Source organism: Scyliorhinus torazame, chromosome 11, assembly GCF_047496885.1.
Source record: "Scyliorhinus torazame isolate Kashiwa2021f chromosome 11, sScyTor2.1, whole genome shotgun sequence".
NCBI classification, from domain to species: domain Eukaryota; kingdom Metazoa; phylum Chordata; class Chondrichthyes; order Carcharhiniformes; family Scyliorhinidae; genus Scyliorhinus; species Scyliorhinus torazame.
In genome coordinates, this window is record NC_092717.1 from 149,805,303 (window position 1) to 149,818,640 (window position 13,338).

At 46.8% G+C, this 13,338-nt stretch overlaps 1 protein-coding gene across 1 annotated transcript in view; it reads right to left on the reverse strand.

The window, feature by feature from the left end:
* Positions 1-2,114: 2,114 nt before the first annotated feature.
* Positions 2,115-13,338, reverse strand: part of rock1 (Rho-associated, coiled-coil containing protein kinase 1) — a 264,118-nt gene continuing 252,894 nt past the window's right edge. Inside the window, exons 32-33 of the mRNA XM_072467883.1 lie at positions 7,776-7,992; positions 2,115-3,572 (exon numbers count right to left, since the gene is read on the reverse strand). Coding sequence (XP_072323984.1) covers positions 3,569-3,572; positions 7,776-7,992 — 221 coding nt within the window. The 3' untranslated portion in view covers positions 2,115-3,568. The remainder of the gene's footprint in view (positions 3,573-7,775; positions 7,993-13,338) is intronic.

Below are 13,338 nucleotides of genomic sequence, written 5' to 3' on the forward strand. Positions count from 1 at the left end.
GTGATGGTGGGTATGGGTGAATTATAGGCTGCTGGAGCACTCGCCAGCGGATTGTTGGTTACCTGCTCGAACCGAGCAATGAATGCATTGAGTTCATCGGGGAGGGGTGTGCTGCTGCCAGAGATACTGTTCGGCTTCGCTTTGTAGCCAGTTATGTTGTTTAGTCCTTGCCACAACTGCCGAGAGTCTGTCTGTGACTCTAGTTTGGTTTGATATTCTCTCTTGGCATTCCGGATGGCTTTGCGGAGGTCGTACCTGGATTTCTTGTATAGGTCAGGGTCGTCTGCCTTGAACGCCTCAGATCTGTCCTTCAGTAGGGAGTCAATCTCGCGCTTGAGCCATGGTTTCAGGTTGGGGAACGCACGTACTGCTTTCTTTGGCACGCAGTCGTCCACACATTTGCTGATGAAGTCTGTGACGGTGGTGGCATACTCATTTAAGTTGGTCGCTGAGTTCTTAAATATGGACCAGTCCACTGTCTCGAAGCAGTCACGTAAGAGCTCTTCTGTCTCCTCGGACCAGCACTGCACAACCTTCTTAGCTGGATTCTCCCGCTTGAGTTTCTGCTTGTATGCCGGGAGAAGGAGCACCGTCATATGGTCTGATTTCCCAAAGTGCGGTCGGGGGATGGAATGGTAGGCGCCTTTGATTTTTGAGTAGCAGTGGTCAAGAGTGTTGTCGCCCCTGGTGGGACAGGAGATGTGCTGGTGGAATTTTGGCAGTACACTCTTGAGGTTGGCCTTGTTGAAGTCTCCGGCCACGATGAACAAGGCCTCCGGGTGTTCTGTTTCGTCGTTGTTTATGACTGTGTATAGTTCGTCCAGCGCCTTCCTCACTACTGCCTGGGGTGGGATGTAGACCGCTGTGATAATGGCTGAAGTGAACTCACGTAGAAGATAATATGGGCGGCACTTCACGGTCAGGTATTCCAGGTCTGGGGAGGTTTGCCTTGTGGAGGAAAAGGGGACTTAAATGTTTTACTGACCTGTTTGCAGATGGGAACTTTGCCAGCTTCAGTGAGCTTCCAGCCAAATTTAATGTACCTCAATCTAGTCTTAACTGCTAATTTCAAGCCTGTAATTTTGTTCGTTCACACTATTCCTCAACTCCCTCCAAGTACATTATTGAAAGGGATTTTGTCATTGCTTCAAAACAGCAGTGGTTTTATTTCAGGGTTGTATGATCTCATGCTATCCGCTGGACCCTCCCCTCTCCATAGATAAGAAATGATTGGGAGTGGAGCTTGGGCTCGACCTTGTGATCGGCTGGTGGGAGGAGACCCCTTTCACGGTGAACTCCACATCTTCCTGTGCTTGGTTAAGCTGAATTCAATTTAAAGTTCTGCACAGAATTCACTTTATCAAGGTCAGGATGGGTAAACTTTTCTCCAACACAAACAACAAAAGAGACAAGTGCTCACTCACCTCTGCAGACCATACCCACGTGTTCTGGTTGTGCCCAAAGCGGACTGGGTTTTGGTCACACTTCTTTGATATTGTTTTCCAAAGTTCTAGATATTGACCTAGAGCCTTGTGCTTTGATTGCCATAATTGGAGCCTCATCTGCACTGGTCAGTTTCACCAAGATGAAGGCAGACGCCATTGCATTTGCTTCATTAATAGCCTGCAGGCAGATTCTATTAACCTGGAGGTCCCCCAAACCACCCACTGCTTCATCCTGGTTGGAGGGCTTAATGTCTTTTCTATGTTTGGAGAAGATTACGTGTGCCATAAGAGGATCCACTGAAAAATGTCTTTGTAGATGGCAGCCATTTGTCTCTTTGTTTAAAGAGTTAATTACTGTTGACTGTTAATTTTACTTTTTTTTCTTGCATTGTTTTTGCTTATTCGTTTGTTTACAGGGGGACGTTGCATTGTGGTATTGTGTTGTACTTTGTTTACCTGCTCTTTACCTCTTTTGAAAAATCAATAAAAAGAATTTATAAAAATAAAGCTGTACAAAGTGGCCGCCATAAATAACAATTCTTTCTTCAGTGAATGAATAAATTTTGCTTCAATAACAAGGATTCATCCTGCATATTTTGGTGAACAATGACAATAGTAGAAAAGTCAGGTGACACGAGAATCATTTCCGACCATATTAAAACAGGCAGATGCATGTAGATAAGATATGTTTATTGGTACATACCCATCAGTGCGACGTTCAGTATCATTTAAAACATGCGTTCATCCTAAACAAATATCCAATTTCCAGTGCTTTAATACATGTAACTGCAAAGCTATTATAAATTATTTTGGGAGGTATTGGGTGAAGTAAACCATATCATGAATGTGTTCCTGCTGACTGGCAAGAGATAAAACAGCAAATACAACAATTCCTATATTACTGGAGTGACTCCTGAAATAATTCACAGAAACAAATCTTACTTAATGCCTTCTACAGTTCAAGTTTCCTGCATGTTTTCCTATGAATAACTCCCACTCACTACCGGCAGTTTATTCACCTTAATATTGCATTCAAAATTATACCCAAAATAAAATCTTAACTTAAAATACATTTCACAATGCAAAGGAAAATGTCTAAGCAAATGCAGTTATTTAAAATTATGTTGCATTAATTGTATGGCAGTAAAACAGTTCTTCAAAAGTAAGGCACCAACAGGACAACGTAAGTCCTGTTAAAGTGTCTTGAGTAGAATAATTTATGTTTTAAAACAGTGCACAATTTTTCTGTTAAGTTAATGTTGTCTATCATCTGATAGAAATCCATTTGCAAATGTAAGGCAATATATTTATAAAATTACAAAATAACGTACCCCCCAATATACTCATAAACCTGGTTGTTCTGAATTGTTGCTACTTTCCTAATGCTTCTGTTATTTCTAGTTGTTCATCAATCCATGAACCACTATGGTTTGGCAAAAAATGCATACATTAAGAGTGAAACGCTCTGCTTATTTTTCTCTGTTCGACACATTTTTAACTGAAGCATTTGGAAGAATGTAATTTCTAAGCACTTATATGAGGAGTTCACCAAACTTTTCCATCTTCTCAACAGATATGCACTGAAGGCATGAAAAGGTTGAAGACATATCAGATTACATGATGTCATTGGTATTTTCAAGCATTTAACACCATCTTGAGAGCAGTCCCATCTTGTCCTGTGCTTGTATTATCAGTACTTTGATTCCACACCTTCCCTCCTATTTAGCATAAACTATTCCCTCAACTGCAGCTGCCCTATCTTTTACTCATTTAAATGATACGATAAAGAAAGCTCAATGAGCTATTCCATAATGATCTACCTCAGTGTTCAGTTGACTATCACAGAAAAAAACCAGCATCTTATTTCTAGCTATGCTTTATCTGTTGCAATTGTAAAAAAAAAAACTATGGTAATGTGGGTAACACAGTGAATAGTCTTCTGCGTACTTCGATCACATGAAGAATGGGGAATTGGGGAATGGGAGACAGGGGTTAAACAACAATTGCAACCCTGACATTTGTAATGTTTATATTGGAAGGAACCAAATCCATTTTGCACTACGTTGTGACCTTAGAAAATCTGGCTTCTTGAAAAGAATTTTAGATTCCAATTCCATAGGAGGTTAGCTGAAATATAAAAACAAAATCATGATCAACAGAACTTTGACATCCTCCTGAACACAGCAATTAGACTAAAGTATGAAGACATGTCTGCTGAAAGCAGCAAGGAGTTTATAAAAACACTGCATTTTATTTGAATTACAGAGTAAACTATTATTTACCTCATTATATAAATTATGGTTCACACCAAATTACTAGTTGCAAGCCATTGTGCAAAATGAACTCAGAGCTTTTCTAGTTTGCAACGTTTTGTGTCCCAATCTATCCATTTTAGGCCTTTTTAGCTCCGCTATCTATCGTTCTGCTGTCCCTGGCAGCTCTGTATTATCTTTCACATGTATTTTTTCCAGTAAGCACCACAAATTCTAGTGTCTAATGCGCAGCTTCCAGCAGGATGTCATTTGATGGTCAGGAATGGAAACATTGGTTGATTTCCCCCAATCCAAAAAACACATTGATTACAGTAATCCAACATAATAACAACCAAATCCATGTCTGTCCTATATGAATCATTTCCGTGCTACATCACTGAATACCTTCGTACAGCTACAAAAACAACTTGCAATTATATGCCGCTTTTAACAATAAAATGTTCCATGGCACTTCACAGGAACTTAATCAAACGAAAGGTGACACTGAGTGAAAGAATGAGACATCAGGACAGATGACCAAATGCTTGGTCTCCCTCCTCTATTCCTGAATTACTTCTCATTCCCTATGCCTTTTAATTCATTATCAGAGGCTGGTCTGCTTACCTCTCTGGAATTACCTTCCAAAACCCATGTTGATTTATTATTCCTCTCTGCTTTCAAAAGCCTCATAGATGTCTATTTCTTCAGCTATGTCTTTTACCTTCATATCCCCCCATCACTATTCTTTCACTTCCTCAGGGTCCACTACTCTACCATCTAGCATGTAAGGATATTCATCTACAATAGAAACTGCATTATACAATGTAAATTGTTGTTGAGGAACAAATATCCTTTCCTCCTTCGCAAATCGTATGCCCCAATTCAGCTATTGTTTCAGCTGTTATTTCCTAAGTTTCTAGTACTTATTTACAACCGTTTACTGTAATTTATAAAGCTACTATAACTTGAATGCTTGGCTAGCTCAGTGGTAGGATTCACATCTTCAACTTAGGGGGTGAATCTAGTTTGACACTTCACTCCACAGCTGAGGAAATGCTGAAATTTTGGAGGGACTGTTTTTTTAAATATAAATGTTGTTATTCTCCATTTTCACATTTTCCTTCAAAGTTTACACCCACCCACAAACAGTAAATGGTAACAAATACAAAATCAATCCCCTTAACAATACCAACGATCCCATCCTCCTACCACCCCAAACAACGGCCCACCTGTCAATATATGCATCCAATAAAACAAACCCTCCCACGGTGGCAACAAAAAAACAAAGGAGAAAAAGGAAAAGGAGTCCGGGACCGCCCATGGTCACCATTGACCTATAGAGTCCACTCCTCCTCCCCCCCCCGTACACTCAACGCCCCCCAACCTCTGAAAGAGCACCGTACATGATACCTAAGAGTTGTACACCCCCCCCCCCCACCAGTCTCCAACTCCTCCCGTCCACTGCCTCTTGTAAAACTCCTCCTTCCAACCTCGGTTCCTTCCCCCCAACTTTCCACCCCAGCTAGACCACTCGGACCCTGTTCTGCCAGGCTCCGATGGCCACAGCCCCTCCCCCCACCTCACTCCCACACACTGGCCGGCTTATACCGGCCAGCATGGAGGCCCCCACCTGGGTCCCTTTCCCCCTTGCCCAGCCCTAGGAAAGCCCAGAAATCCCCTTTTAGCACACAAACCCTGCGTATCCACCTACACCCCAAAGAGCCCTAATTTCGAGTGAAAGTCCCATCACTTCCCTTGTCCAAATATATACAACATTGGCTCCTTTAGCCCATACACCCGCACGCAGTGAAACAAAAAAGAAGAAAATATAGTCATGAGGTTACATCGGCACATGGCCATTTCTCAATTTCTCAGTTCTGCCACAGTCTTTCTGCCTTCGCAAACTCCTCCGCTCTTCCGCCATTCCAAAATAAAAGTCCCTGAGCTTGTAAGTCACCGTCAGCTTCGCTGGATATACAATTCCGCACTGCACCTTGCTAATGTACAGTGCCCTCTTCACCCGGTTGAAGGCAGCCCGCCTCCTCGCCAGCTCCACCGTAAAGTCCTGGTATACACGTACACCAGCTCCAGCCCACTGCACCACCCTCTTCTGCTTGGCCCAGCTCAGGACCTTCTCCTTCACACTGTACCTATGGAAGCACAGAGTCACTACCCTTGGCGGCTCACTCGCCTTTGGTACAGGCCTCCACGACCGATGAGCCCGATCCAATTCATATCGGGAGGGATCCTCCCCCTCCCCCAATAGTTTCGCCAGCATCGCGGCAAAATACTCAGTCGGCCTCGGTCCTTCAACTCCTTCGGGCAGCCCCACAATCCTCAAATTCTGTCGCCTGGATCTGTTTTCCAGGTCTTCCATTTTTCCTCGCAGATCCTTGTTAATGTCCATCACCTTCCGCATCTCCTTCCCATCGAGGCAAGTTGATCACCATGCTGCAATACCGTCTCCTCCACTTCTTTCAGAGCCTCCCCTTGCTCTCGCACCTCCGCCACTGCGCTCGCCACCGCCTTCGTCACCAGGGAAATCACCTCCTCCACCAGCACACTCAAAACCTCTCTCATCTGCTTCCTCATTGTCTCCATGTATTTTGTAAACTGCCTTTCGAATTCCGCAGCCATCACCTTAGTTATTTCTTCAGCCGTAAGCAATGCGGCCTCCTCTGGTGCTCCAGCCTCCATTTTCCTTGGTGACCCCGCGGTGACCTTTCCACTCCCCGACGGACCTTCAGTTGTTTTCCTTACAGACGTTCATTTGCTCACCCTCGACATTTTTCTTCACTGTGCCTTCACTCTGCCGCCTCTGTGCCTTCTCCCTGCTTTTGCCACCTCAGTGGACCCTGGGACCGGGCTTCAAGCCCCGAAAATGCCGTTCCCGAACGGGAGCCCTCCATTGTGCGGCCAACTCCCGCCCGCCGTCACCGGAAGTCGAGGTACTGTATTCTTCATAAAATGTTAAAACGAGATCCCAACAGCATTCTCAGGTGTACGTGAAATAATCCATATAACAATTTGAAAAGGAGTAGGGAAGCTGTCCTTGTGTTTGGGCCAGCATGTATCCCCCAAACAACATCACCAAAATTGATTAACTGGTCATTCATCTCAAAACTGTTTGTGGGACCTCACTGTGTGTAAACTGACTGGTACATGAGATACAACATGTGACATACAATAAATTGAACAATGGCTGCATCAGAAGTATTCTATTCTTTATTCAGTGCTTGGAGAAGCCCCATGGATGTGAACAGTGCTATATTATGCAAGTATCTTTGCTTCTGATGGTCAGGGGCAGCACGGTAGCATTGTGGATAGCACAATTGCTTCACAGCTCCAGGGTCCCAGGTTCAATTCCGGCTTGGGTCACTGTCTGTGCGGAGTCTGCACATCCTCCCCGTGTGTCCGTGGGTTTCCTCCGGGTGCTCCGGTTTCCTCCCACAGTCCAAAGGTGTGCAGGTTAGGTGGATTGGCTATGATAAATTGCCCTTAGTGTCCAAAATTGCCCTTAGTGTTGGGTGGGGTTACTGGGTTATGGGGATAGGGTGGAGGTGTTGACCTTGGGTAGGATGCTCTTTCCAAGAGCCGGTGCAGACTCGATGGGCCGAATGGCCTCCTTCTGCACTGTAAATTCTATGATCTATGAAAGATGGGAAAACCTTATTTAGCTCGCTGCCTTTATATGTGTTCATTTTTGCTATTCTTACTTTAAAGCTATGCAGAATTTCAACTTTTTTCTGCACAGTCTTTAGGTTCCACTTCTCCAGGAATAGCATTTAGAACTCTTAGCAGCTATCATAGAGATATTTAGAGGCATGTTCCACAGGTATAACAGCAGCACAAACAATATGTAACCTAACTCGATTTAACTGTTATTTAAAGAGTCGCTGATACAGTGACTAAGTCAATTTAATTTCTCTTTCTTTGAATCACAGGATATTCTTCAGTGTTTGTAGGATTGTATTCTATGAACTATCCATTTTTCCAAGAAAACTGCAAATCAATAATTTTTGTCCTGTCCCTTTCCACAGTTTTACACCAGATGAAAATATTTTACCAAATATATTACCTGGGTTTAATCGGAACAATATGTTTGGCAGGTTTGCGAAAAGATTGGTTTGGCGCTGATCTTGTAGAAGAAGTCCTGGGAGAAGCACGCACAAAGGTTGAGGCAACTGGTGGACTCTTAGGAATCTTCTTCACTAAATGTCCAATCCATTTTTTCTGTTCATCCTGAGAGCATGCCAATAGCAACATATCTCTAGCTGTGTTAACGTCATAATTCACTAAGGAAAAACCACAATTTTAGCAAAGGTCAATATAAAAAATTCTACATTCCCCTCTCCCCTGTTCTAGTTACTTTGCAGTTGGATGAATAAAATTAGACAGACAACATGTTCCTCTAAACTTGTCATGAACTCCCTAAACAGCCACGAGAAGAACATCAGGTTCACTGGGTGGCTTGAACCATCTCAAAAGAATACTTTACCTTAGTTTGACATCTTACGAGCGAGGGAGGTAACATTATCGGTGACAACATACATCTTACAAACCTGTATGACAGCATGAGTATTGCAATATTCTACTGTGTTCTATTAGCTTGTTTTTTAAAAAATATATATTTTATTCAAGATTTTTTGGCCAAACATAACAATACGTAGTGTTTCTTTTACACAATAAAGCAATATAAATAACAGTGGCCAGTTTTAAACAAATAAATAAATATATAAACAAAAACAAAACTAAATGGCAACTGCCTTGTCCAAAATAAATACTCTCCAAAAATACAATCCAACAATCCAATATACAATTACCTATAACAAATACCTATACATATACAATAACATCCCTGGGAGTCCGTCCGATTCCTTCCCCCCCCCCCCCCTCCCCCCTGGGTTGCTGCTGTTGTCTACTTCTTTTCCATTCCCTCTATCTTTCTGTGAGGTAATCGACGAACGGTTGCCACCGCCTGCTGAACCCCTGAGCCGAACCCCTTAACACAAACTTAATCCGTTCTAACTTTATAAACCCTGCCATGTCGTTTATCCAGGTCTCCGCACCTGGGGGTTTGGCTTCCTTCCACATTAACAATATCCTGCGCCGGGCTACTAGGGACGCAAAGGCCAACACGTCAGCCTCTCTCGCCTCCTGCACTCCCGGCTCTTCTGCAACCCCAAATATAGCCAACCCCCAGCTTGGTTCGACCCGGACCCCCACCACCTTCGAAAGCACCTTTGCCACCCCCACCCAGAACCCCTGTAGTGCCGGGCATGACCAGAACATGTGGATGTGATTCGCTGGGCCTCTCGAGCATCTCGCACACCTATCCTCTACCCCCCAAAATTTACTAAGCCGTGCTCCAGTCATATGTGCCCTGTGTAACACCTTAAATTGTATCAGGCTTAGCCTGGCACACGAGGACGATGAGTTTACCCTACGTAGGGCATCAGCCCACAGCCCCTCCTCAATCTCCTCCCCCAGTTCTTCTTCCCATTTCCCTTTCAGCTCATCTACCATGATCTCCCCCTCGTCCCTCATTTCCCTGTATATGTCCGACACCTTACCATCCCCCACCCATGTCTATGAGATCACTCTATCCTGCACCTCCTGCGTCGGGAGCTGCGGGAATTCCCTCACCTGTTGCCTCGCAAAAGCCCTCAATTGCATGTACCGAAATGCATTCCCTTGGGGCAACCCATATTTTTCCGTCAGCGCTCCCAGACTCGCAAACGTCCCATCTACAAACAGATCTCTCAGTTGTACTACCCCAGCTCTTTGCCATGCTCCAAATCCCCTATCCATTCTCCCAGGAACGAACCTATGATTGTTTCTTATCGGGGACCGCACCGAAGCTCCCGTCCTTCCCCTATGCCGTCTCCACTGCCCCCAAATTTTCAATGTAGCCACCACCACCGGGCTTGTGGTGTATTTCTTTGGTGAGAACGGCAACGGTGCCGTCACCATTGCTTGTAGGCTAGTCCCCCTGCAGGACGCCCTCTCCAATCTCTTCCACGCCGCTCCCTCCCCTTCTCCCATCCACTTACACACCATTGAAACATTTGCGGCCCAGTAGTACTCACTTAGGCTCGGTAGTGCCAGCCCCCCCCTGTCCCTACTACGCTGCAAGAATCCCCTCCTCACTCTCGGGGTCTTCCCAGCCCACACAAAACTCATAATACTCTTCTCGATTCTTTTGAAAAAAGCCTTCGTGATCACCACCGGGAGGCACTGAAACACAAAAAGGAATCTCGGGAGGACCACCATTTTAACCGCCTGCACCCTACCTGGCAATGACAGGGACACCATGTCCCATCTCTTAAAGTCCTCCTCCATCTGTTCCACCAACCGCGTTAAATTAAGCCTGTGTAATATACCCCAATTCTTGGCTATCTGGATTCCCAAGTACCGGAAGTCCCTTGTTACCTTCCTCAACGGTAAATCCTCTATCTCTGTGCTCTGCTCTCCTGGATGCACCACAAACAACTCACTTTTCCCCATGTTCAGTTTATACCCTGAAAAATCCCCAAACTCCCCAAGTATCCGCATTATCTCTGGCATCCCCTCCGCCGGGTCCGCCACATATAGCAACAAATCATCCGCATAGAGACACACCCGGTGTTCTTCTCCCCCCCCTGAGTACTCCCCTCCACTTCCTGGAACCCCTCAATGCTATGGCCAGGGGTTCAATCGCCAGTGCAAACAATAACGTGGACAGAGGACATCCCTGCCTCGTCCCTCTATGGAGCCGAAAATAGTCAGACCCCCGTCCATTCGTGACCACGCTCGCCATCGGGGCTCTATACAGCAACTGTACCCACCTGATATACCCATCCCCAAAGCCAAATCTCCTCAGCACCTCCCACAAATAATCCCACTCCACTCTATCAAATGCTTTCTCGGCATCCATCGCCACCACTATCTCCGCTTCCCCCTCTGGTGGGGGCATCATCATTACCCCTAGCAGCCTCCGTATATTTGTATTCAGCTGTCTCCCCTTCACAAACCCAGTTTGGTCCTCATGAACTACCCCCGGGACACAATCCTCTATCCTCATTGCCATTACCTTGGCCAGAATCATAGCTTCCACATTCAGGAGAGAAATGGGCCTGTAGGAGCCGCATTGCAGCGGGTCTTTTTCCTTCTTTAGGAGGAGCGATATCGTTGCCTCTGACATAGTCGGGGGCAGCTGCCCCCTTTCCCTTGCCCCATTAAAGGTTCTCATCAGTAGCGGGGCCAGCAAGTCCATATATTTCTTATAGAATTCAACTGGGAATCCGTCTGGTCCCGGGGCCTTCCCCGCCTGCATGCTCCCAATCCCTTTCACTACTTCCTCCGTCTCAATCTGTACTCCCAGTCCCACCCTCTCCTGCTCCTCCATCTTAGGAAATTCCAGCTGATCCAGAAAGCACATCATTCTCTCCTTCCCATCCGGGGGCTGAGCTTCATATAATCTTTCGTAAAATGCCTTGAACACTCCATTCACTCTCTCCGCTCCCCACTCCATCTCTCCCTCCTCATCTCTCACCCCCCCCTATCTCCCTCGCTGCTCCCCTTTTCCTCAGTTGGTGGGCCAGCAACCTGCTCGCCTTCTCCCCGTATTCGTACTGTACACCCTGTGCCTTCCTCCATTGTGCCTCTGCATTACCCGTAGTCAACAAGTCAAATTCTACATGTAGCCTTTGCCTTTCCCTGTACAGTCCCTCCTCCGGTGCCTCCGCATATTGTCTGTCCACCCTCAGAAGTTCTTTCAGCAACCGCTCCCTTTCCCTACCCTCCTGCTTTCCTTTATGTGCCCTAATAGATATCAGCTCCCCTCTAACCACTGCCTTCAGGGCCTCCCAGACCACTCCCACCTGTACCTCCCCATTATCATTGAGTTCCAAGTACCTTTCAATACACCCCCTCACCCTTAAACACACCCCCTCATTTGCCAATAATCCCATGTCCATTCTCCAGGGTGGACGCTGTTGTTTTTCTTCCCCTATCTCCAAGTCCACCCAATGTGGAGCATGATCCGAAATGGCTATAGCCGTGTACTCCGTCCCCGTCACCTTTGGGATCAGTGCCCTTCCCAAAACAAAAAAATCTATTCGTGAATAAACTTTGTAGACATAGGAGAAAAATGAAAACTCCTTACTCCTAGGTCTACTAAATCTCCAGGGGTCTACTCCTCCCATCTGCTCCATAAAGTCCTTAAGCACCCTAGCTGCAGCCGGCCTCCTTCCGGTCTTGGACCTCGATCTGTCCAGCCCTGGGTCCAGCACCGTATTAAAATCTCCACCCATTACCAACTTCCCCACTTCTAGGTCTGGGATTCGTCCTAACATACGCCTCATAAAGTTGGCATCATCCCAGTTCGGGGCATACACGTTCACTAATACCACCGCCTCCCCTTGCAATTTGCCACTCACCATCACGTATCTGCCCCCACTATCCGCCACTATAGTCTTTGCCTCAAACATTACCCGCTTCCCCACTAGTATGGCCACCCCCCCTGTTTTTTGCGTCTAGCCCCGAATGAAACACCTGCCCCACCCATCCTTTGCGTAGTCTGACCTGGTCTATCAGCTTCAGATGCGTCTCCTGAAGCATAACCACATCTGCCTTAAGTTTCGTTAGGTGTGCGAGTACCCGTGCCCTCTTAATCGGCCCGTTCAGCCCTCTCACGTTCCACGTGATCAACCGGGTTGGGGGGCTCTTTACCCCCCCCCCCCCTTGATGACTAGCCATCTCCTTTTTCAATCCAGCTCCTCACCCGGTTCCCACGTAGCCGTATCTCCCCCAAGCGGCGCCCCCCCGCCCCGACCCCCCCCCATACCAGCTCCCCCTTCTCCCCAGCAGCAGCAACCCAGTTAAACCCCCCCCCCGCTAGATCCCAAACTAGCGTAATTGCACCCCCCATGTTGCTCCCAGAAGTCAGCAAACTATGGCCGACCTCGGCTTCCCCCCGTGACCTCGGCTCACACTGTGCGAGGTCCCCTCCTTCCTGCTTCCCTGTTCCCGCCGTGATTACCATAGCGCGGGAACAAAGCCCGCACTTCCCTTTTGGCCCCGCCCCCAATGGCCGGCGCCCTCAGCTCCTCATCCTCCCTCCCCCCCTCCCCCACGACATGGGGAAGAGAAAAGTTACAGGGTCGCAGGATTAACAACTTGGGAAGTCATCTCTTCCCCTTTTTCCCCCCCTTCATCCCACATATTCACCCCCCCACTTTTTCCCAAACGTTCTTTTTCTGGCCCGCTCACTCCAGTTTCTCCTCGACAATAAATGTCCACGCCTCATCTGCCGTTTCGAAGTAGTGGTGTTTCCCTTGATGTGTGACCCACAGTCTTGCCGGTTGCAGCATTCCAAATTTAATCTTCCTTTTGTGCAGCACCGCCTTGGCCCGATTAAAGCTTGCCCTCCTTCTCGCCACCTCCGCACTCCAATCTTGATATACGCGGATCACCGCGTTCTCCCACCTACTGCTCCGAGTTTTCTTTGCCCATCTGGGGACCATCTCTCTGTCCTCATATCGGAGAAATCTCACCACTATGGCTCGAGGAATTTCTCCAGCCCTCGGTCTTCGCGCCATAACTCGATCGGCTCCCTCCACCTCCAGCGGACCCGTCGGGGCCTCCGATCCCATTAACGA